General features: G+C 47.3%; 1 protein-coding gene across 1 annotated transcript in view; it reads right to left on the bottom strand.

Annotated features, from left to right (window-relative positions):
* Positions 1–645: 645 nt before the first annotated feature.
* Positions 646–22,342, bottom strand: part of rpf1 (ribosome production factor 1 homolog) — a 25,178-nt gene continuing 3,481 nt past the window's right edge. Inside the window, exons 2-9 of the mRNA XM_072510347.1 lie at positions 11,835–11,891; positions 9,986–10,066; positions 9,538–9,633; positions 8,155–8,308; positions 6,378–6,460; positions 4,761–4,942; positions 1,880–2,006; positions 646–1,017 (exon numbers count right to left, since the gene is read on the bottom strand). Coding sequence (XP_072366448.1) covers positions 976–1,017; positions 1,880–2,006; positions 4,761–4,942; positions 6,378–6,460; positions 8,155–8,308; positions 9,538–9,633; positions 9,986–10,066; positions 11,835–11,891 — 822 coding nt within the window. The 3' untranslated portion in view covers positions 646–975. The remainder of the gene's footprint in view (positions 1,018–1,879; positions 2,007–4,760; positions 4,943–6,377; positions 6,461–8,154; positions 8,309–9,537; positions 9,634–9,985; positions 10,067–11,834; positions 11,892–22,342) is intronic.

A 22,342-nucleotide genomic window follows, 5' to 3' on the forward strand; every position in this document is an offset into this window, starting at 1 on the left:
CAGGCGCTGGAGTGTGGCGACTCGGGGATTTTCACAGTAACTTCATTGCAGTGTTAATGTAAGCCTACCGGTGACACTAATAACAATAATTATAAGCTGAAACTTTAATTTTGCCCTCCAAGGGCATGTTTACTTAAATACCAAAATATAAATTAGTAGACCATTTGGCCCCTTGAACCAGCTCTGCCATTCGATAAGACCATGGCTGATTTGTAGCGTCAACTCTACTCTCTCGTCTACCTCGTGTACCCGTAGATTCTTGTGATTGACAGGGGAGTATTAAAAATATGAAATGACTCCATACGAACCTACGGGTTAGGACCAGGAGCAGGCAATTCGGCACCTTGAATCTGCCGTCATTTGTAAGATGGCTGATTATAACACCGATTATCCATGCAGTGTTATGTTAAATATCATAATCTCTATCTTTTCTCTAAAGAATAATTCTATACTGCATGTTGACCCCCCCTATGTAAGATCACCATGGTTATCTGAAATACCGTTGAAATTTCTCTTGGGTCCTCTGAATTAAATGATTTTCAGAATGTGGGCGTACCTTTACATTTACAGGGTTAAAATTAATGATATTAAACAAATTGGTATTTTCAACCAAGCTTGAAAATTGGAGCATGAATTCTGGATGGGTAAATTCAAATGAATAATTTAATTGATCCCAAACTGTTAATTCGTAAAGTACATTTATAAGGAGTCTATTGTCTTTTAAACAGGTTATAGGGTAGAACTTCCAAATTTGAGAGTATAAGACTCAAGAGAAACATTGCTGCAATCTTCAGCAACCAGACACATGCTCCTCCAGAATTTATTTTCAAAGGTCCCAGTTGGCGTCAGCTTTGGATAAAAACGGAGGACTGTTTAGATTGCCTTCAGGGCGTCCAAAATACATCAGGGCGTAAAGCCGATTGCTGTCAAGCAGCCTGCGTCATGGCTCCATTCGGTCCCAATGAAAGCCCCACTTTACAAGTGGAACTTCCTTCGGCTTGTATCCATCTCATGACGCTGAAGGAAAAGAAAGCAACGCAGGTCAGGAGGATCATACAGTAAAATACCCTGCACTTCCTCAGCATGTGACAGGTAAATCTCCTGACCCTAGTCAGTGGCAGGGAAGCATTCCTCTTATGGATACACACTGTACATTTTTGCACTGCATCCAACTAGGGAACAGTTGAGGGAGTTGCGGCACATTTAGGAACAGCTCAAGTGAACGTTCCATGTCTGTTTGGGCCATGTGCATATTTACGTGAAAACGGAGATGCCAACATTAAAATTTTGTCAACGGTCTTAATTGCGCCCACTTTCTAGCTTCAATCCCAGGCACTAGATATTTTGAATGATCAAACTATTCTGTGGCACACACACGACCACAATTCAGGAGAATCTACAAAATTGTGTTGCTAGCAAAAACAGTTTGCATATCCTTAACCCATAGCCCTCCTTGTAATTGAGATAAAAGCAACACAATGGGGTTGTTTAGCACAGGGCTAAATCGCTGGCTTTGAAAGCAGACCAAGGCAAGCCAGCAGCATGGTTCAAATCCCGTAACAGCCACCCCGAACAGGCGCCGGAATGTGGCGACTGGGGGCTTTTCACAGTAACTTCATTTGAAGCCCACTTGTGACAATAAGCGATTTTCATTTTTTTTTTCTCACAATGAAGTGATTTACATAATTGAATATATATAACTCAGACATACATACTCTCCCTCAATCAATATATTTATTTTACATAATTTTCAATCATATTTGATTTGAGTTGGTAGCCAGAACCGCAAAAAGATTCATCTGATCACAGCTATCGAAATTTAATCTATATTAACCTCAGTGTAACCCCCAAGACAACAAAACACATCTCGAAAACTGACCTTGTGGACCCATTCGTATTCTCCGTATTTTGAATCAAAGGTCCCTTTCTGCAGTGATCGGAGTTTCAGGGTGAAACGTGGCCCAAGTTCCTGAAGGCCAACTTTCTTTTCATTTCTAAATATGTACCTTTAAAATAACAGCTGTGTTAGCATCTGGTTCTAATCATGTGCACACGTCTGTTTAACATTCTTTTGAATCAAGATAAATTCACTAGACTGGTTCCCGTGCGGAAGGTTGCCTGAGAGGTTTTTTTTAATATTCGCTCATGGGATGTGGACGTTGCTGGCTCGGCCCGTATTTATTGCCTATCCCCAATTGCGCTCGAGGTGATGAAACACTGCAGTCTAGCCCATGTGGTGTAGGCACACCCACCATGTTATTAGGGAGGGTGATCCAGGATTTTGACCCTGCGACAGTGAAGGAACGGCGATATATTTCCAAGTCAGGATGGTGAAGGGCTTGGGGGGGGGGGGGGAAGTTGCAGCCAGTGGTGTTCCCATGCATCTGCTGCTCTTGCCCTTCTAGGTGGAGGCCATGGGTTTGGAAGGCGCTCAAGGAGTTTGGTCAAAAGGGAAATGGACAAATAAATACATGGAGGAAAATCAGGGCTGAGTGTATGTGATTAATTGGATCACCCTTTTGAAGAGTGCGTGCAGACTTTGAGGAGCGGCTGAATAAACTCAGTTTGTTCTCACTGGAACGACGAGGTTGAGGGGCAACCTGATAGAGGTCTACAAAATTATGAGGGGCATAGACAGAGTGGATAGTCAGAGGCTTTTCCCCAGGGTAGAGGGGTCAATTACTAGGGGGCATAGGTTCAAGGTGCGAGGGGCAAGGTTTAGAGGAGATGTACGAGGCAAGTTTTTTTTACACAGAGGGTAGTGGGTGCCTGGAACTCGCTGCCGGAGGTGGTGGAAGCAGGGACGATAGTGACATTGAAGAGGCATCTTGACAAATACATGAATAGGATGGGAATGGAGGGATACGGACCCAGGAAGTGTAGACGACTTTAGTTTAGACGGGCAGCATGGTCGGCACAGGCTTGGAGGGCCGAAGGGCCTGTTCCTGTGCTGTACTTTTCTTTGTTCTTTGACGCAATGGGCAGAATTGTCTTTCTGTGCTGTATCATTCCATGATTCTATGATGTGATTTTTCCAAGCCACAAACGTAACCGATGAACTGGGTATTAAAAAACGGGGGATAAACTCCACATTTGGAGAAGCGAAGCATCTGAACCAACTGAGTCTTCCAACTTTAGTATGCAGTCAGCTACCTTTATAGAAAATAGGCCTGACAAATTTTGCTCACTGCCTATTATCGTGGCGCCTAATTAACCTTGTGAACTATTAAAATTAAGAAAGAAGAACGGGAGTGGGCTATTTGGAGCTGCTCCACTATTCAACTAGATCGTGGCTAATCTTTTACCCTCAATTCCACATTCCCACACTGTCCACATATCCCTCAATTCCCCAAGGAATTATAATCCATTGACTTCTGCCCTGAATATATTCAATTGCTGATGATCCATATTTCAATGTGAAATTTAAACGATTCTAGTTCTTCCCATCTCAGCCCTAAATAGTCAACTCCTTATCCAGATTTTCTGACCCTGTGATCTCGTTTCCCCAGGCAGGGAGGTATTTTCTCAACTGCTATATGGTTTCTTAAAATTTCTTTTTCTTCTAAATTTCTTACAAATTTTCTGCTTCGACTAGATCATTCCTTATTCTTCTAAACTCCACGGAAAATACGCCAAGCCCATTCTCCTAGGCCCAACCATCTTCAGCTGCTTCAATTACTTTTTCTCCATCCTGAGGTCTGAACATAAGAACGTAAGAAGCAGGGGTAGGCCATCTGGCCCCTCGAGCCTGCTCCGCCATTCAATGAGATCATGGCTGATCTTTTGTGGACTCAGCTCCATTTTCTGGCCTGAACACCATAACCCTTAATCCCTTTATTCTTCAAAAAACTATCTATCTTTATCTTAAAAACATTTAATGAAGGAGCCTCTACTGCTTCACTGGGCAAGGAATTCCATAGATTCACAACCCTTTGGGTGAAGAAGTTCCTCCTAAACTCAGTCCAAAATCTACTTCCCCTTATTTTGAGGCTATGCCCCAAGTGGGGATCTTTGTTGTTCATCATGATCAGCACAATTTGCAACTCCTCAGATACTGAAGCAGTCAGTGCCCGTACGCAGCAAGTCACGGAAAATCAGGCTTGGGCCTATCAATTGCAAGTCACATTCACGGCACACCAGTGCCAGACAATGACCATCGCCAGCGAGAGAACAGCTAACCATCTTAACTTGTAATTCAATGGTATCATATCTGAATACCCCATTAGCAACATTCTGGCAGTCACCATTGACCAGAAACTGACATAGACCAGTCACATAAATATTGTGGCTCCAACAGCAAGTTCCCCACCACTTTCACAAGGGAAATTCGGGGTGGGCAACAACTACCAGCCTTGCCAGAGACACTCACATCCCACACACACAGTTCTAAAAACTTTTCGGAACATGCTGTATAATTTTCTTTGTCCCTCATATCCTTTGTGGCTCTTTTGACCCTTGGGCTATCCGATAAATTGCTGCACACAAATGATGCGAGAGCTCAGACTTCAGCAATATACAGTGCCATTATCGGAAAGGTACTGAGCGAAATTTCATTGCAGCCTTCTTGCTTGTTTGCAAAGTGAGTAACAACTTTTCCCCCGTTACATTCTATCCAACGTTTACATACGCTGACCCTGTCTTACATTTAGTACAGTCACCAAATCAAATATATATGTATTATATATAAACATCTATATATTCCAACAAGGACTTGTTATTAATACAATTCGCTTTAAATACACTTATTAAAAAAAGCGTACCTGTGAAATCTGAAAAAGATATAATCACGCTGGTTGTGAAAAGTTGCCACTTGGCGCCCCACAAATTGTGGACTGTAAGGGAAGAGAGAAGCAAACATTCTCCCAATGGTGTGCCCCAGCCGGGTAGAAAAATTATTAAGGATCACCTCTGGTATGTGCAGTGTTGGATCCTTCCCTTTCCTCTGCAAGAAGATTTACAGATCTGAGTTAGATACTCTTTCCTTCCCCCCCACGCCTCCTCCAAATGTGCAAGAACATTCACTCCTGAGAAAGGTTTCAATAATGACAAAAAAAAATCTACTCCAGCAACACAAATAAATTTCAGTCATTGGTTTACGTGATCACTGCTTGTTAAATTAAGGCATCTGAACAGCCAAAGGCGATGCAAACATCACCGTCTGGACAAGGAGGTCAGTAGGGTTTTAGGATAAGATCTCGACGGATATGTGTAGTTACTTTATGCCCACTTATATTACCCTAGAAATTTATCAATAGACAGCACCACTTCACCTAGAGCAACGCTCCATGTTGACCAATGTTTTGTGGTAATGTTCGAAGTTTAAATGTGATAGAAACTAAATAAATGTTAATTATATTGCTGAAAAGAGAAATGGTGCTGAAGCTCCAAGTCTTGTGCTCGTCAGGACAAACACAAGAATCCCAAATTTCAAACAAATCACAATAATTTATACTGCAGGAGAAAAAGAGTGCTGATTGGTTCGCAAATTGACTCTGATTGGCTGAGGCATTGCCAGGGAGAAAATAAAAGGGAACTATAGGCTCCCAGGTAATTCAAAAAGGCACAAGGCTTGAGCATATCCCTTTTGTTTGCACTTCGCCTATTACTATGGAGCACAGACCGTACTTGCAAAATCCGAAACAAAACATCTCCTATTAGGTGTGATGCCCAGAGTCCGCTTGTAGCTACACTAGCCACCAATAAGGCAGTCAGTTGAGCTTGTAATGTGGCTCATTGATGATTACCAGAAGCAACATACATTCATGAAGGGACCCATTCTCTGGCCAATCAGTCAACTTGTCAATCAATCAGCACCATTTTCTCCAGTAATATAATTTGCAAGCGTTTGAAATTTGGCATTCCCGTCTTTGTCCTGGGTGGAAGGGTAGCTCAGTGGTTAGCACTGCACCAGGAACCCGGGTTCGATTCCTGCCTGGAGTCACTGTCTGGGCGGAATTTGCACATTCTCCCCGTGTCTGCGTGGGTTTCCTCCCACAAGTCCCGAAAGACGTGCTTGTTAGGTGAATTGGACATTCTGAATTCTCCCTCTGTGTGCCCGAACAGGCGCCGGAGTGTGGCGACTAGGGGATTTTCACAGTAACTTCATTGCAGTGTTAATGTAAGCCTATTTGTGACAATAAAGATTATTATAATGAGCACAAGACAAAAGGTTTCAGTAATATGTCTCTCCTTTCAAGCAGTATTCAAATCTTATACGACTTACAATTACATAATTCACTAAGAATAATTAGTTGTCAATTCCCCAACTTTTAAAAAATCCAACACAATTCAACATGGGACATTAATTCATAGCAAGCCATTCTACAATTTTCTATGTTCTCCAGTACACATTAAGCAAAGTTCCTTTAATGTTTCACCTTAAGTTCTTTTGCTAGACGCGCATTAGACATCTTGAAATGTGCTGTTGGTCCATTGGGAAGATGGCTAACAATCAATCCATCTGTCAGTTTTGGTTAAGGCAAAAGAAGTGGAGTTTTCAGAAACTTCACAAAATGATCACCTGGAAGACGAGCTGCTCTTTAAATACGAGATGGTGATGGAGTTAGGAGACTTCAAGAACTTCCTACCGTGCCACCCCCTGCCCTACGTCATTACAGACAACTAATTCTCACAGAAGACAGGGTGTGGGCTCCAGTGGAAAAGCCAGCATATGATTGCTTATCCCCAATTGCCCTTGAATGTGCTACGGAGAACCACCTTTTTAAAACTGAGTAACTATTTCAGACGGCACTTAAGAGTCAATCATTTTGCTGTGGGTCTGGAGTCACATGTCGGCCACATGGGGCAAGTACGGCAGATTTCCTTCCCTAAAGGACATCCGTGAACCAGGTGGGTTTTTACGACAACCGACGATGGTTACATGGTTATGATTAACGAGACTAGCTTTAATTCCGGATTTAAGCAAATTTAAATTCTAGCAACCGTGGTAGGATTTGAACCTGTGCCCCGAGATTGCTAGTCCAGTGATATTATCACCACGCCACTGACTACCCATTCTAAATGTTTATTTGGGAATTTTCAGTGTTAACTATTGAACAAAATCATCGTAAGCTGTGGAGATAAATAGGTTGTTTTAAAAAACTGAGATTATAGATATACTGCAGGAAACCAGTGAGGTTCTGAAGTCCAGAAATGCTGCACACGCAATGCCATGCGCACTCGAGCACTGTCATTACTGTGCATAACACACACTGTTAAACTGTTCTTAACTGATCTATATCAGTGCAAACACCCACTAGATTTTGATCTTCCTGCTTCTGAATTGTTTTCAACAGTTATCATGAAAGTCTCACTCAGTTTCCAAGTTTGCCACTTGTTTTGTGACTAGCAAGACTAAAAGACTGTCGCTCGATGTAACATCTTACGGAAGTTTGTTAGGTGGTGCAAATGCCTAGTTATCAGCAATGTACAATTCTTGATCACAATTACTGATAAGGACGCTCGCTCTAGCTCATTCACCTAGAAAAAGCTCCAGCATTTAACCAGCCCAACCTTAGTTGCCGCAAGGGCATCAAGTTTCAGCCATGCAGTGTGCGATTGGAGACGCATGCATGTCAGGCAAGGGAGGGGCTCACAAAAGGAAATTAATGTACTAGATTTTAAAATAACAAATGGACAGTTTTCATGATCCTAAAAATATCAAATTAAATTTTACAACCTTCCACAGTGGTACTTGAGCCACGAGGCTACCCGATACGTTATTTCCATTGAAGCAGTGCTGTGGGTTTATCACCTCCATGTTCAATGCCACATTTATACACTTGTCCCCCTCTTACCTGATCCCTTCAAAGCTCAAGGGCCCCCAGTTTCCTCCTATAATACCTCCATTAGCAGGTGTCACAGCTAGTTAATGCAAGTTTATAAGACTGCCAAATATTCTCTTACATTTTATTAAAATGACACTTCTGAAATGTACAACAATAAACTATTTTTTACAATGCTATTCGCAATCTCAGGATGACCCAAATCATCGTGCTACAAAAGTAACATTCAAAATGGAACCAAACAAATACAGCACTGGCAATATCCGAAATACGAAGAGGATGAGAACAGATAAAATACCCCGAGTCCAAAACTGAAACACTGAAGAAAGTCAAATTCACTTTCAAACAAGCTCAGTAACGTAAAGGATACTTGGGACTTTCCGATTTTCATTGATGACGAGCAAGTCTGTAAAATCTCTGGCAACACACTGCGGTATGATCTTTTTCAGAGCCAATCCTCTCCTGTAGTAGACGTGAGAGTTTGGCACTACCTTTGCCAGCTGCTCACAGAGCCGCACCGTTCTCTGAAAAGCAAAACCATCCACGCAAGATTTTAAAATATGCAGCAGCTGAGGGCAGTGACCAAGGCACCCTGACTGGATGCTGGAACCCTTGGCTTAGGGGATAGGTGGCAAAATCCTGGACCCGATTTCCTCACTGGAAATTCCATCTGGGCTGGAGCTGATGCACAATTACTACAGGGAACAAATAGGAGACTACAACAAATGCAAACAAAAACACAACCAGACCACTCATACAGTGGCTTACAAGAGCAGATCAGAGACCAGGAATTCTGTGGCAAGATACTCACCTCCTGACTCTTTAAAGCCCTACAAGGCTGAGGTCAGGTGTGTGATGGAACGTGCCCCACTTGCCTGGGTGAGTACGGCTCCAACACTCAAGAAGATTGACGCCATCCAGGACAAATCAACCCACTTCATTGGCACCCTATCCACCACCTTAAACATTCACACCCTCCACCACCGATGCACAGTAGCAGCCATGTGTACCATTTATCAGGTGCACAGCAGCAACTCACCAAGGCTCGTTTCACAGCATCTTCCAAACCAGCAACCTCTATCACCTAGAGGACAAGTGTAGCAGGAGCATGGGGGCACCACCGCTTACAAGCTGCTGTCCAAGCCGCAAACCATCCTGACTGGGAACCCTATCGCCTTTCCAGCACCGTCACTGGGTCAAAATCCTGAAACTCCCTCTCTAATGACACGGTGGGTGTACACACCACATGGGCTGGACTGCACTGGCCCGGCACCTTCTCAAGGGCAATTAGGGATGGGTGATAACTACAGGCCTAGCCAGTGACGCCCATAAATCAATATCAAATAAATCCCATACACATGGCACTGTTACGATGTACAAAACGTTGCTGGGTGCTTCTGAATTGAGGCAGATAGGGGAATGGACACCAAATCACGGGAGCAGAAATGAGGGGTTTTGGTCAGAACCGATGAACTTTAGGAAGATTTTAAGAGAAGGAACTGGGAAGGGAGAGGGGTTTAGGGACAGAGTTCCAGAGTGGAAACAAGTCTGTGACATCAAATGTGGGTGAAGAGAGGGAGAAGGGATATACAAAAGACCAGAATCTAATCGTACACATGGAATCACTGTGTCAGGACCGTGCACCCATGGAATTGTATTCCAAGCAGGAGTTAGTAGCTCCAGGTGAGAAAACTCTGATACAAACTTCCCCTTTACAATTACTATTGCCCTGTTAATGTTTACTTTCACACACCCCTCGAGGCCTGTCAGACGTGGTAATGAGGATCTTCGGACTTGTCTCTCGGTTGAAATAGGTCGAAAACTCATCAGTTGCTTCATCGAAAGCCACCTGTGGAAGATTAATGCCATCTTTAAACTAACAAACCGTACATCCTCCCGTCAAAATGTTTACATAAAAGGAGTATCTTTTGCCTAGTTCCAATTTAAGGCAATTGGAAATTTTCTTTTACTTACATACAAGAATTTAACGGAGACAAGGGCACCAAAACATTGTCACTGACTGCTCTCTAACCTCATCAATGCCATTAGAAAATAAACCTGGGCCTTAAAATTAAATCCTAAGATTCAAAATGGAAGAAACTCATTGCTATTACGCATATACATTAATACAGCAAGGATAACATATCAGAAGGGACCATTTACTCGGATTGACCAGGAGTTAACAAAACCTGTAAAATTACCTCTTCGTCATTCGGATCCACAGTTGTTTCGTCGTATATTCGCTGGTTTTCTATCGTCTTCGGAACGGGTTTTGGTGGTGCCTGGGAAGAAAGGTGTAATCAGGGACAGCAAAGTTACATTCACTTACAGACAAGTGATCGGCACCTTTTGGTTTAGATTTTAGACACAAACCCGCACAAACCACGATCCCGTTTTTGATAAGTCGGCACCGTCAGCACTAATCCTTCGGATGTGAGCAGCCACTCACCTTCATAAAATTAAAAAAGCACACTCCCCTATTTAACATGGAATTTATTAATATGTCAAAGAAACGTGCACGTACAAGGCACGTGCACGTGTACAAGGCACGTGCACGTACAAGGCACGTGCACGTACAAGGCACGTGCAAGTACAAGGCACGTGCAAGTACAAGGCACGTGCAAGTACAAGGCACGTGCAAGTACAAGGCACGTGCACGTACAAGGCACGTGCACGTACAAGGCACGTGCACGTACAAGGCACGTGCACGTACAAGGCACGTGCACGTACAAGGCACGTGCACGTACAAGGCACGTGCAAGTACAAGGCACGTGCAAGTACAAGGCACGTGCAAGTACAAGGCACGTGCAAGTACAAGGCACGTGCAAGTACAAGGCACGTGCAAGTGCAAGGCACGTGCAAGTGCAAGGCACGTGCAAGTACAAGGCACGTGCAAGTGCAAGGCACGTGCAAGTGCAAGGCACGTGCAAGTGCAAGGCACGTGCAAGTGCAAGGCACGTGCAAGTGCAAGGCACGTGCAAGTGCAAGGCACGTGCAAGTGCAAGGCACGTGCAAGTGCAAGGCACGTGCAAGTGCAAGGCACGTGCAAGTACAAGGCACGTGCAAGTACAAGGCACGTGCAAGTACAAGGCACGTGCAAGTACAAGGCACGTGCAAGTACAAGGCACGTGCAAGTACAAGGCACGTGCAAGTACAAGGCACGTGCAAGTACAAGGTACGTGCAAGTACAAGACACGTGTACGTACAAGACACGTGTACGTACAAGACACGTGTTCGCACAAGATACATGTACGTACAAGACACATGGACGCACAAGATACGTATACTTATAAAATACATAAATTTAAAGATTCTACTTAATAAGCAATTATCAACACTGCTACATTGCATTCCTGGAAAAGCATAAATTCCACCACCACCCCTGTGGTACAGGCGTGCACAAAAGCCAACCGGCCAATACAACAAAGCCAGGTTGACTTGGGCATTAATTGTGCGGTGCTGCAGCTGCCCCAGTGCTGGCAGACTGCAGCTGGCCCCAGTGCTGGCAGACTGCAGCTGGCCCCAGTGCTGGCAGACTGCAGCTGGCCCCAGTGCTGGCAGACTGCAGCTGGCCCCAGTGCTGGCAGACTGCAGCTGGCCCCAGTGCTGGCAGACTGCAGCTGGTCCCAGTGCTGGCAGACTGCAGCTGGCCCCAGTGCTGGCAGACTGCATGCAGGAAAATCAATCAGCTCTACCTGTGGTTCAATAGCCCTCAATGCTCTTTATTAATAAACATCAATCAATCTCAGTTTGAAACTCTCGAGTAAACTCCTGCCTCTGCAGCTTCTCGATGGGAGAGTTCCAGAATTATACTCCCTGTGAGAAAAACTTTTCTGGCATTAGCCCTGAACGTCCTAGCTCTAATTTTAAGATTATTCCCGCTTGTTCTGGATAACAAACTGTGCTAGACTGTGAAACCATACTGCAGAAAGGTTCCAGCACCGTCGAGATTGAAGGAACCAATGTAATTGAATGGTCAACAAATTGCCAGTGATGCCCATATCTCAAAGAACAAAAATATGTTGAGCTTGTACGTTAAGCGACAGTTACCTTGTCTCCAAGTGCTTCTCTCTCTTTCTGCCGTTTCTTTCTGGCTGCCAATTGCTCCTAAATAACAATGGGTAAAATTAGTTTATTTCATTCAGAATCAGGCCGTTCTTAAAAGTCTGGTCTCCATTAGAAACCCACCAACAGCTCAAAACGTTGGCTGAACCACAAGTAGAAATATTACCAGTTATCCCCAATAAGTTCAGTTCTTTCTCAAGAACATCAGTGGAAGGAGCAGCTGGTTGACACTGCAGTTAGGGTCAGGACTAAAGTTTGAAGTTTAGGGGAGAACTTGGAAGCCAATGTGAAAATGAAGAGTTGAAAACGTTAAATGGAATTCAGGCTCGACTTCACCACATAGACCAGAAGGATGATCCTTGTCAGCAAGCACACCTTTAGAAAGAAACAGCTTGCAAATATGTAATGTCCTTCATAACGCAGAACACCCTTGCAGTCAATGAAATACTTGCCATGTGACCACTGTTGCAATAGAATCCCTACATTCAGCCCATCGAGTCTGCACCGACACTCTGAAAGAGCACTCCACCCACGCAGTAACCAATTTACCATGTTTCCACAAACATTTGAGAACGATCTGATAATCGGATTTAGCAACATTGGTTAAAGGATAAATATTGGCCAGGACATCAGAGACTCTCCGTAGGATCTTTTATGTCGACTTGGTTTAGTGTCTCATTTGATTTGATTTATTGTCACGTGTACCGAGGTACAGTGAAAATTATTGCTCTGTGTACAGTCCAGATGTGACAAAACCCATAGGACATGCATAAATACTCAATGTAAATACATATACAGGCAGCAGGTGAAGCATTCAGGAAGCAGCATCTCTCGACAGTGCCGTGCCGTGTCAGCCTGGATATAAAGAATACAAGAGTGCTGAATCCCTCCTCTCCGCGATTGCCTCAGAGGTCACAGATAACCAGGATGAGAGGTCGGATAAGGGCTGGACTCTCAGATCAGCTATACAGTAGAATGCTCAGTCCAAATGGAAATTTTATACAGCCAGCTTATCCCGCTGTTTCCGAACATGCCCACATCATAAACGTGGGACGTTCATGAGCATGTTCTCCCGTGTTTGCGTGGGTTTCACCCCCACAACCCAAAAGACGTGCAAGCTAGGCGGATTGGCCACATTAAATTCCCCCTTAATTGGAACAAAAATGAATTGGGTACTCTAAGTTTATTTTTATTTTTTTTAAGTAAAAAAAGGAATCTGCATTTTTATAAAACGCCTCATCAGTTCCTCAGAATGAAATCCTTTTTTTGAGGCAAAGTTACAATTTAGATGGATAGAAATGGCAGCTGATTTACACACAGCAAGGTTGGTCAATGGGAAATGAGGAATAACCGGTTCTAAATATCTTGCAGTGTTGGCGGAGAAACTGGGCAGGACGCCAGCAGAACTCTCCTGCTCTTCTTCAAACAGTGCAAGGTTTTTTTTTTTAGTTTTACAGCCACCCGTTCAGATAGAACTATTTCACCTGGGAAAGGACATCTCTAACAAAGCGGCATTCCCTCAATGCTACTGCAGCCTACAGGGGTGTACTCGCGTTCTGGAGAAGGACGACAACCCCAGTTTTAAACAAACCCTTTAAACAAAAGGGTCACTGCGGCAGCTGTTGAACCTACCTGCTCATCCAGACGGTGGGCAGCGGTGCCAAGGTCACAACCGACGTCCACCTCCAGCTGCCCCGAGGTGCCACCTTTTTTCAGTTGCTGTGGCTCTTGTTGGAAGCGCCCTCCCACAAAGAATGACCAGGGTGAGCGTAGGGCCGGTCAAGGACAGTAGTGGGAACTTGTGCATGGAGTCAGAAGAAATAGGAGAGGCGTTGAATGAATACTTTTCTTCAGTGTTCACAAAGGAGAGGGGCCATGTTTTTGAGGATGAAAGTGTGATTCAGGGGTAGAGGCTGGAGGAAGTAGATGTTCTGAGGAAGGATGTATTAGCAATTTGAAAAACCTGAGGGTCGACAAGTCCCCTGGGCCAGATGGGATATACCCAAGGATTCTTTCGGAGGCAAGGGATGAGATTGCAAAGCCTTTGGCTTTGATCTTTGGGTCCTCGCTGTCCACGGGGATAGTGCCAGAGGACTGGAGAGTGGCGAATGTTGTTCCTCTGTTCAAGAAAGGGAATAGGAATGACCCTGATAATTATAGGCCAGTTAGTCTTACTTCAGTGGTCGGAAGATAATGGAAAAGGTCCTGAAGGATAGGATTTATGACCATTTGGAAAGATGCAGCTTAATCCGGGATAGTCAACACGGATTCGTGAAGGGTAGGTCTTGCCTCACAAATTTGATTGAATTCTTTGAGGAGGTAACTAAGTGTGTAGATGAAGGTAGAGCAGTTGAAGTCGGATACATGATTTTAGTAAGGCGTTTGAGAAGGTTCCCCATGGTCAGCTCATGAAGAAAGTAAGGAGGTGTGGGATAGAGGGAAATTTGGCCAATTGGATAAGTAACTGGCTATCACATAGAAGACAGAGGGTGGTGGTGGATGGAAAATTTTCAAACTGGAGACCAGTTACCAGCGGTGTACCATAGGGATCAGTTTGGTCCTCTGCTAGTTGTGATTTTTATCAATGACTTGGAGGAGGGGGCTGGAGGGTGGGTCAGTAAATTTGCTAATGACACCAAGATTGGTGGAGTAGTGGATGAGGTGGTGGAGTGCTGTTGTAGGCTGCAAAGAGACATTGATAGGATGCAGAGCTGGGCCGAAAAATGGCAGACGGAGTTTAACCCTGATAAGTGCAAGATGATTCATTTTGGAAGAAAACATTTGAATGCGGATTACAGGGTCAACAGCAGGGTTCTGAAGAATGTGGAGGAACAGAGAGATCTTGGGGTTCATGTCCACAGATCTCTGAAGGTTGCCACTTAAGTGGATAGAGCAGTGAAGAAGGCTTATGGTGTGTTAGCGTTTATTAACAGGGGGCTTGAGTTTAAGAGCCACAGGGTTATGCTGCAACTATACATGACCCTGGTAAGACCACATTTGGAGTATTGTGCGCAGTTCTGGTCACCTCATTATAGGAAGGATGTGGAAGCATTGGAAAGGGTGCAAAGGAGATTTACCAGGGTGCTGCCTGGTATGCAGGATAGGTCTTAAGAGGAAAGGTTGAGGGAGCTAGGGCTTTTCTCTTTGGAGCAGAGGAGGATGAGAGGCGACTTAATAGAGGTTTATAAGATAATGAGGGGGATAGATAGAGTGGACGTTCAGAGACTATTTCCTCGGGTAGATGTAGCTGTTACAAGGGGGCATAACTATAAGATTCAGGACTTCCGGGTGCGGCTATGCAGAGCTAGGTCGCATATCGGTGAGGTTCCACCGGTTCACGGACAGAGAGTGGGTCCTGAGATGGGCCAAGAAGGAGCGGAGCAGTAAGTGGGACAATGCAGAGATCCGAATATACTCGGACTGGAGCACGGAGGTTGCAAAGCGGAGAGCGGGTTTCAATCGGGCCAAAGCGGCGTTGTACCGGAAAGAAGTGAAATTCGGAACGCTGCAGCCGGCGCGACTGTGGGTCACATACAAGGGCCAACACTATTACTTCGAAACGCCTGAAGAGGCGTGGACCTTTGTACAAGCCGAAAAGTTGGACTCTAACTGAGGGTTGGAGAGGGTGAGGGGGATGTTTTGGGGTTTGATGTGTGATGGTTGTTGTATATAGGGGGTCAATCACGCGCAGGAAATGTTACATGGGCTGGGGGAGAGAGACAAGGCCGCGACAGGAGCTGCGCCAGAGGGGGCGGAGCGGGCTTTGGAAAGCGCGGGTTTTTTTTCCCGCACGCGGGAAGGGGAACAAAGTAATGCATATGGATTGGGAGACTCTCACGCGGGGAGGTCAATGGGACGGCGGGGGAAGCCGGGGTCAGCAGGCGTCAGCTGACTTACGGGAGTGACATGGGGGGAGCAAAAAAGCTACACAGGGGTCTAGCGGGGGGGAGGGGAGGGGGGGGGGGGGGGGAAGAGGGTTGCTGCTGCACTGGCCGAAGGGGAATGGGACACAGAAGAGGTGGTCGGGACGGGGGTCCCCCTTCTGGGGGACTGGAGGGTGAGGGAGGCGTGGACACGGGACTGGCCCAGAAAAGGAGATGGCTAGTCGGCGGGGCGTGGGGGGGTTGAGAGCCCTTCCAATCCGGCTGATAACGTGGAATGTGAGGGGCCTGAATGGGCCGTTGAAGAGGGCTCGAGTGTTCACGCACTTAAAGGGACTGAAGGCGGACGTGGCCATGCTCCAAGAGACACATCTGAAGGTGGCGGACCAGTTCAGGGAAAGGGATGGGTAGGACAGGTATTCCACTTGGGACTGGACGCGAAGAAGAGGGGTGGCAATATTTGTGGGAAAGCGGGTGTCATTTGAGGCCAAGACTACTGTAGCGGACAATGGAGGGCGATATGTAATGGTGAGCGGTAGGCTGCAAGGGACGTGGGTGGTGTTGGTCAACGTATACGCCCCAAACTGGGATGATGCAGGATTCATGAAGCGCATGTTGGGGCGCATTCCGGACCTGGAGATAGGAGGCCTGATAATGGGAGGGGACTTCAATACAGTGTTGGACCCAGCACTGGACCGCTCCAAATCAAGGACTTGAAAGAGGCCGGCGGCGGCCAAGGTACTTAGGGGGTTTATGGATCAGATGGGGGGAGTGGACCCATGGGGTTTGCAAGGCCGCAGGCCAGGGAATTTCCTTTCTTCTCCCATGTACACAAAGCCTACTCCCGGATAGATTTCTTTGTTCTGGGCAGGGCGCTCATCCCGAGGGTGGAGGGGACGGAGTATTCGGCTATAGCCGTTTCGGACCATGCCCCGCACTGGGTGGAACTGGAGCTGGGAGAGGAGCGGGACCAACGCCCGTTGTGGCGGCTGGATGTGGGACTGCTGGCGGACGAGGTGGTGTGTGGGAAGGTGAGGGGGTGTATCGAAAGGTACTTGGAGGCCAACGACAATGGGGAGGTGCGGGTGGGGGTGGTATGGGAGGCGTTGAAGGCGGTGATCAGGGGAGAGCTGATTTCCATTAGGGCTCAGAGGGAGAAGACAGAGGGTATGGAAAGGGAGAGGTTAGTGGGGTAGATTTTGAGATTGGACAGGAGATATGCAGAGGCCCCGGAGGAAAGATTACTTGGGGAAAGACGACGGCTCCAGACGGAGTTTGACCTGTTGACCACAGGGAAGGTGGAGGCACAGTGGAGGAAAGCGCAGGGGGCGATATACGAGTATGGGGAAAAGGCTAGCCGGATGCTGGCACACCAGCTCCGTAAGAGGATAGCAGCGAGAGAAATAGGGGGAGTCAAAGATGGAAGGGGAGCCACGGTTCGGAGTGCAACGAAAATAAACAAGGTATTCAAGGCCTTTTATAAAGAGCTGTACAGATCCCAGCCCCCAGCGGGGGAAGAGGGGATGAGACGATTCCTGGATCAGCTGAGATTCCCGAGGGTGGAGGAGCAAGAGGTGGCTGGTTTGGGGGCACCAATTGGGTTGGAGGAGCTGAGCAAGAGTTTGGGGAGCATGCAGGTGGGGAAGGCCCCGGGACCAGACGGATTCCCGGTGGAGTTCTACAGGAAGTACGCAGACCTGTTGGCCCCGCTACTGGTGAGGACCTTTAATGAGGCAAGAGAGGAGGGGACCCTGCCCCCGACAATGTCGGAAGCGGCAATTTCTTTGATCCTAAAGCGGGACAAAGACCCACTGCAATGTGGATCATACAGGCCGATCTCGCTCCTCAATGTGGATGCAAAGTTGCTGGCAAAAGTGCTGGCCACGAGGATCGAGGACTGTGTCCCGGGGGTAATCCACGAGGACCAGACGGGATTTGTAAAGGGCAGGCAACTAAACACCAATGTGCGGCGGCTCCTAAACGTGATAATGATGCCATCGGAGGAGGGAGAGGCAGAGATAGTGGCAGCTATGGACGCGGAGAAGGCCTTTGACCGAGTACAGTGGGAGTACCTCTGGGAGGTGCTGTGTAGGTTTGGGTTCGGGGTAGGGTTTATCAATTGGGTTAAGCTCCTTTACAGTGCCCCGATGGAGAGTATAGTGACGAACCGGCGGAGGTCGGAGTACTTTCGACTGTACCGAGGGACGAGGCAGGGGTGCCCCCTGTTGTTCGCATTGGCGATCGAACCATTGGCCATGTCATTGAGGAAGTCTAATAAATGGAGGGGGGTGGTCCGAGGGGGAGAAGAGCATCGGGTGTCGCTATATGCGGATGACCTGTTGCTGTACGTGGCGGATCCAGTGGAGGGGATGGTGGAGGTCATGCAGACTCTAAGGGAGTTTGGGGAGTTTTCGGGCTATAAGCTCAATGTAGGGAAGAGTGAGCTCTTTGTATTACAGGCGGGGGACCAAGAAAGAGGGATAGGGGAGCTACCGCTGAGGAGGGCGGAGGGGAGCTTTTGGTATCTGGGGATCCAGATAGCCAGGAGTTGGGGGACCCTACATAAACTGAATCTGACGAGGTTGGTGGAGCAAATGGAGGAGGATTTCAAAAGATGGGACATGTTACCGCTCTCGCTGGCGGGTAGAGTGCAGTCGGTCAAAATGGTGGTCCTTCCGAGGTTTCTGTTTGTGTTTCAGTGCCTTCCCATCGTGATCACTAAGGCCTTTTTTAAGAGAGTAGGCAGGAGTATCATGGGGTTTGTGTGGGCGAATAAGACCCCGAGAGTAAGGAGAGGGTCCGCAGGAAGGTCAGTCAGCAGCAGCAGCAACCTTGGGGGGGTGGAGGGGTTGTCCGGGGGGGGGGGGGGGGGGGGGGGGGGGAGAGACTGCCTGGGAGGGTGGATGAGCAAGAGATAACATGAAGGGTTGGGGAAACTGGCACGTACGGGTGAGGGCCAGTGTACAAAGCTGTGTAAATATATCATTTTGCCATGTATATATCTTGCTCTGCGCGATTTCTCGGTTTTTTCTGTTTCGAGGGGGGGGGGGGGTTATTGTTTGTAAGGGAGAAAAATTGTGTTAAAAAACTTTAATAAATATATATATTTTTTTAAACTATAAGATTCAGGTTGGGAGATATAGGGGGGATGTCCGAGGTAGGTTATTTACTCAGAGAGTGGTTAGGGTGTGGAATGGACTGCCTGCTGTGATAGTGGAGTCGGACACTTTAGGAACTTTCAAGCGGTTATTGGATAGGCACATGGAGCACACCAGAATGACAGGGAGTGGGATAGCTTGATCTTGGTTTCGGACAATGCTCGGCACAACATCGAGGGCCGAAGGGCCTGTTCTGTGCTGTACTGTCCTATGTTCTAAAGACGGGAGAATGGGAACTCAGCAATACTAGAAGGAATTGGCATTGCACATCAAAGTCAGGGCAGTGTGCGACTTGGGATGTAAAGGCATTCATACTACTCTGCTGTTTGTCCTTGCAGGTAGCAGAGGTTACAAGGTGCTACTGGAGCAACCTAGACAAGCCCATGGAGTGCACGAAAGCGGGTAGATTGGAATCCAGCAGTCCTTTCCTGGATGTGCCAGGTTGATAGGACTGTTTCCATAGACAGAGCGGTGAGGATCCCAATACTTATGGGCTAAAAATTTTGCTTATCCTCCACCATACTTCGCTGGGAACTGTCAACAAACCTGTTAAGAGTATAACTGTATTGCCCACAATCAAATGTCACAGCACCCGTAGCAGGTGACGGACCAAACCAGTTTTACAGGTATTGGAACCACATAGATACTGCCTTAAAAATAAAATGCGGCAACGCATCCAAATAAGCCTGGTGAACATTTACATGCATCAGACTGCAAAGCATTTACATCCCATCGGATATTTGCATGGCAAGTCTCTCACTGCCTGCAGAAAGGGTTCGCAATTCTTTTAAGTTCCAACCAAAACAACTCAACGTGACTTGAACATAGAGGCGGCAAGGTCAACTAATGCATCTTTATTTTATCTGAGGGAACTGCGACAGAAATGCTTTTCTTTCTGCAAATGAAAACCATTTTGCGTCACTCGGTACTGATGAAAGTGTTCATCATGATGGTGAAGTAACTTCACGTCTGTCCCAACAGAGATGAAACAGCAATGTTTTTACATCTCTTATATCAACACAGAGCATTGAGAATAACCAGAACCAGCTAACAAAAGTAACTCTAAAATCATAAAAGCGCAACACTGAAAACCATCTGCCTCTTTCGAATTTGTGTCTGCAGTAAAGACAATAGTAAAGCCCAGTTTGTGCGTTTCCTCTACACAAGCTGTAATCTTAACCACTGTCAATCGCCCTCAGGATCTTAAAAGGTTTCAATCAAGTCGCTTTACTCTTCTAAATCCACTGGATACAAACCTAAGTGCTCCACCCTATCCTCCTAAGAAAACCCACCCATTCCTGGTGTTTGTCAATTAAGTGGGAGGCACGGTAGCATAGCGGTTAGCACTGCTGCCTCACAGCGCCAGGGTCCAAGGTTCGATTCCCGGTTTGGGTCACTGTCTGTGGAGTCTGCACATTCTCCCCGTGTCTGCGTGGGTTTCCTCCGGGTGCTCCGGTTTCCTCCCACAAGTCCCCAAAGGCCTGCTGTTAGGTGAATTGGACATTCTGAATTCTCCCTCCGTGTAACCAAACAGGCGCCGGAATGTGGCAACTCTGGGATTTTTACAATAACTTCATTGCAGTGTTAATGTAAGCACACTTGTGACAATAAAGATTATTTAAAAATGTAGCGTTCTCTGGACTGCTTCTAACACATTACCACTTTCCTTAAATATGAATCCAATACTGAACACAGTGCTCCAGATGTGGTCTCACCAATGTCCTGTACAACTGAAGCATATCATCCACATTTCTGCCTTCTTCCTACTCAACCGAGTCACTCCCTTCTCTGTTGCCAGAAACCATGCACATGGCTACGATGTCACTGATTCCATTCCCCACCCTGACCCTAATATTCCCTTCCAATCCAAAACCACACAGCTGCCATTCCCACCCAAACTCCACCCACTCTCCATCTGAATCCTTGTTCATGTCAGCTGTGGTTCACTGTCTAGATTCCGGTGCCTGAGGATCAAATCCTCTGCAGGAGCCGAGCACAATTCTGCGCTCTCGCTGCAGGGCAGCACTGAGGGAGTGCGACACTGTTGGAGGTGCGGTCTTTCGGGTGAGATTAAACCAATGGCGCATCACCACTTTTTAACGGGGTGCGATGGATGCCTTTGATTCGGTTACGAAGAACAAGACAGATGTTCTGGCCAATATTTATCTTACATTCAGCAGCAGAGTAAGTACTCATTGTCAAATTGCGGTTTGTAGTTCACCGAGTGCAAACTGGTTGCTGCTAATCCTCATTCCAACACTGACAGCAATTCAAAAGTACGTCATCAGCAGACGGAAAACACAGCCGTCCAGTCTGTAAATGGCAGCATTTAAAGGCAAAAATTCCCCGTTAAAACCCCCTCCATTGCTTCCTCAACCACTCTTTCCCACCTACCTTCCTCAACCCCAAACCTTTCACCTTACCCCTCCACTTGTCCTACAACCCACACTTCAACCCCCTCACATTACAACACCCCTTAACTCTCCCTGCCCTTAACCCCTTGACTCACTCGCCATCACATCTCACCGTCTTCTCCTCTCTACTCCGCCATCCCCCCTCCTCATTCCCCCTCCACTCCTCACACTCCCACCCCTCGCTCCCTCATTCCCCCCCACCTCACTCCCCCACCTGTCCCTCATTCCCCCTCCTCTCTACCTCATTCCCCCACCTCACTCCCTCATTCCCCCACCTCACTCCACCTCCTCTCCCTCATTCACCCCTCCTCTCTCCCTCATTCAAGCCTCCTCTCTCCCTCATTCCCCGCTCCACTCTCCCTCATCCCCCCCCTCCTCTCTCCCTCATCTCCCCCCCCTCTCCCTCATTCCCCCCCTCCTCCTCTCTCCTCATTCCCCCCTCCTCCTCTCTCCCTCATTCCCCCGCCTCCTCCTCTCTCCCTCATTCCCCCCCTCCTCCTCTCTCCCTCATTCCCCCCTCCTCCTCTCTCCCTCATTCCCCCCCCTCCTCCTCTCTCCCTCATTCCCCCCCCTCCTCCTCTCTCCCTCATTCCCCCCCCCTCCTCCTCTCTCCTCATTCCCCCTCCTCCTCTCTCCCTCATTCTCCCCCCTCCTCTCTCCCTCATTCCCCCCTCCTCCCCTCTCCCTCATTCCCCCCCTCCTCCCCTCTCCCTCATTCCCCCCCTCCTCCTCTCTCCCTCATTCCCCCCCTCCTCCTCTCTCCCTCATTCCCCCCTCCTCCTCTCTCCCTCATTCCCCCCCTCTCTCTGCCTCATTCCCCCCTCCTCTCTCCCTCATTCCCCCCCTCCTCTCTCCCTCATCCCCCCCTCTCTCCCTCATTCCCCCCCCTCCTCTCTCCCTCATTCTCCCCCCTCCTCTCTCCCTCATTCCCCCCCTCCTCTCTCCCTCATTCCCCCCCTCCTCTCTCCCTCATTCCCCCCCTCCTCTCTCCCTCATTCCCCCCCTCCTCTCTCCCTCATTCCCCCCCTCCCCTCTCCCTC

This window comes from Scyliorhinus torazame, chromosome 7 (genome assembly GCF_047496885.1).
Source record: "Scyliorhinus torazame isolate Kashiwa2021f chromosome 7, sScyTor2.1, whole genome shotgun sequence".
Classification (NCBI taxonomy): domain Eukaryota; kingdom Metazoa; phylum Chordata; class Chondrichthyes; order Carcharhiniformes; family Scyliorhinidae; genus Scyliorhinus; species Scyliorhinus torazame.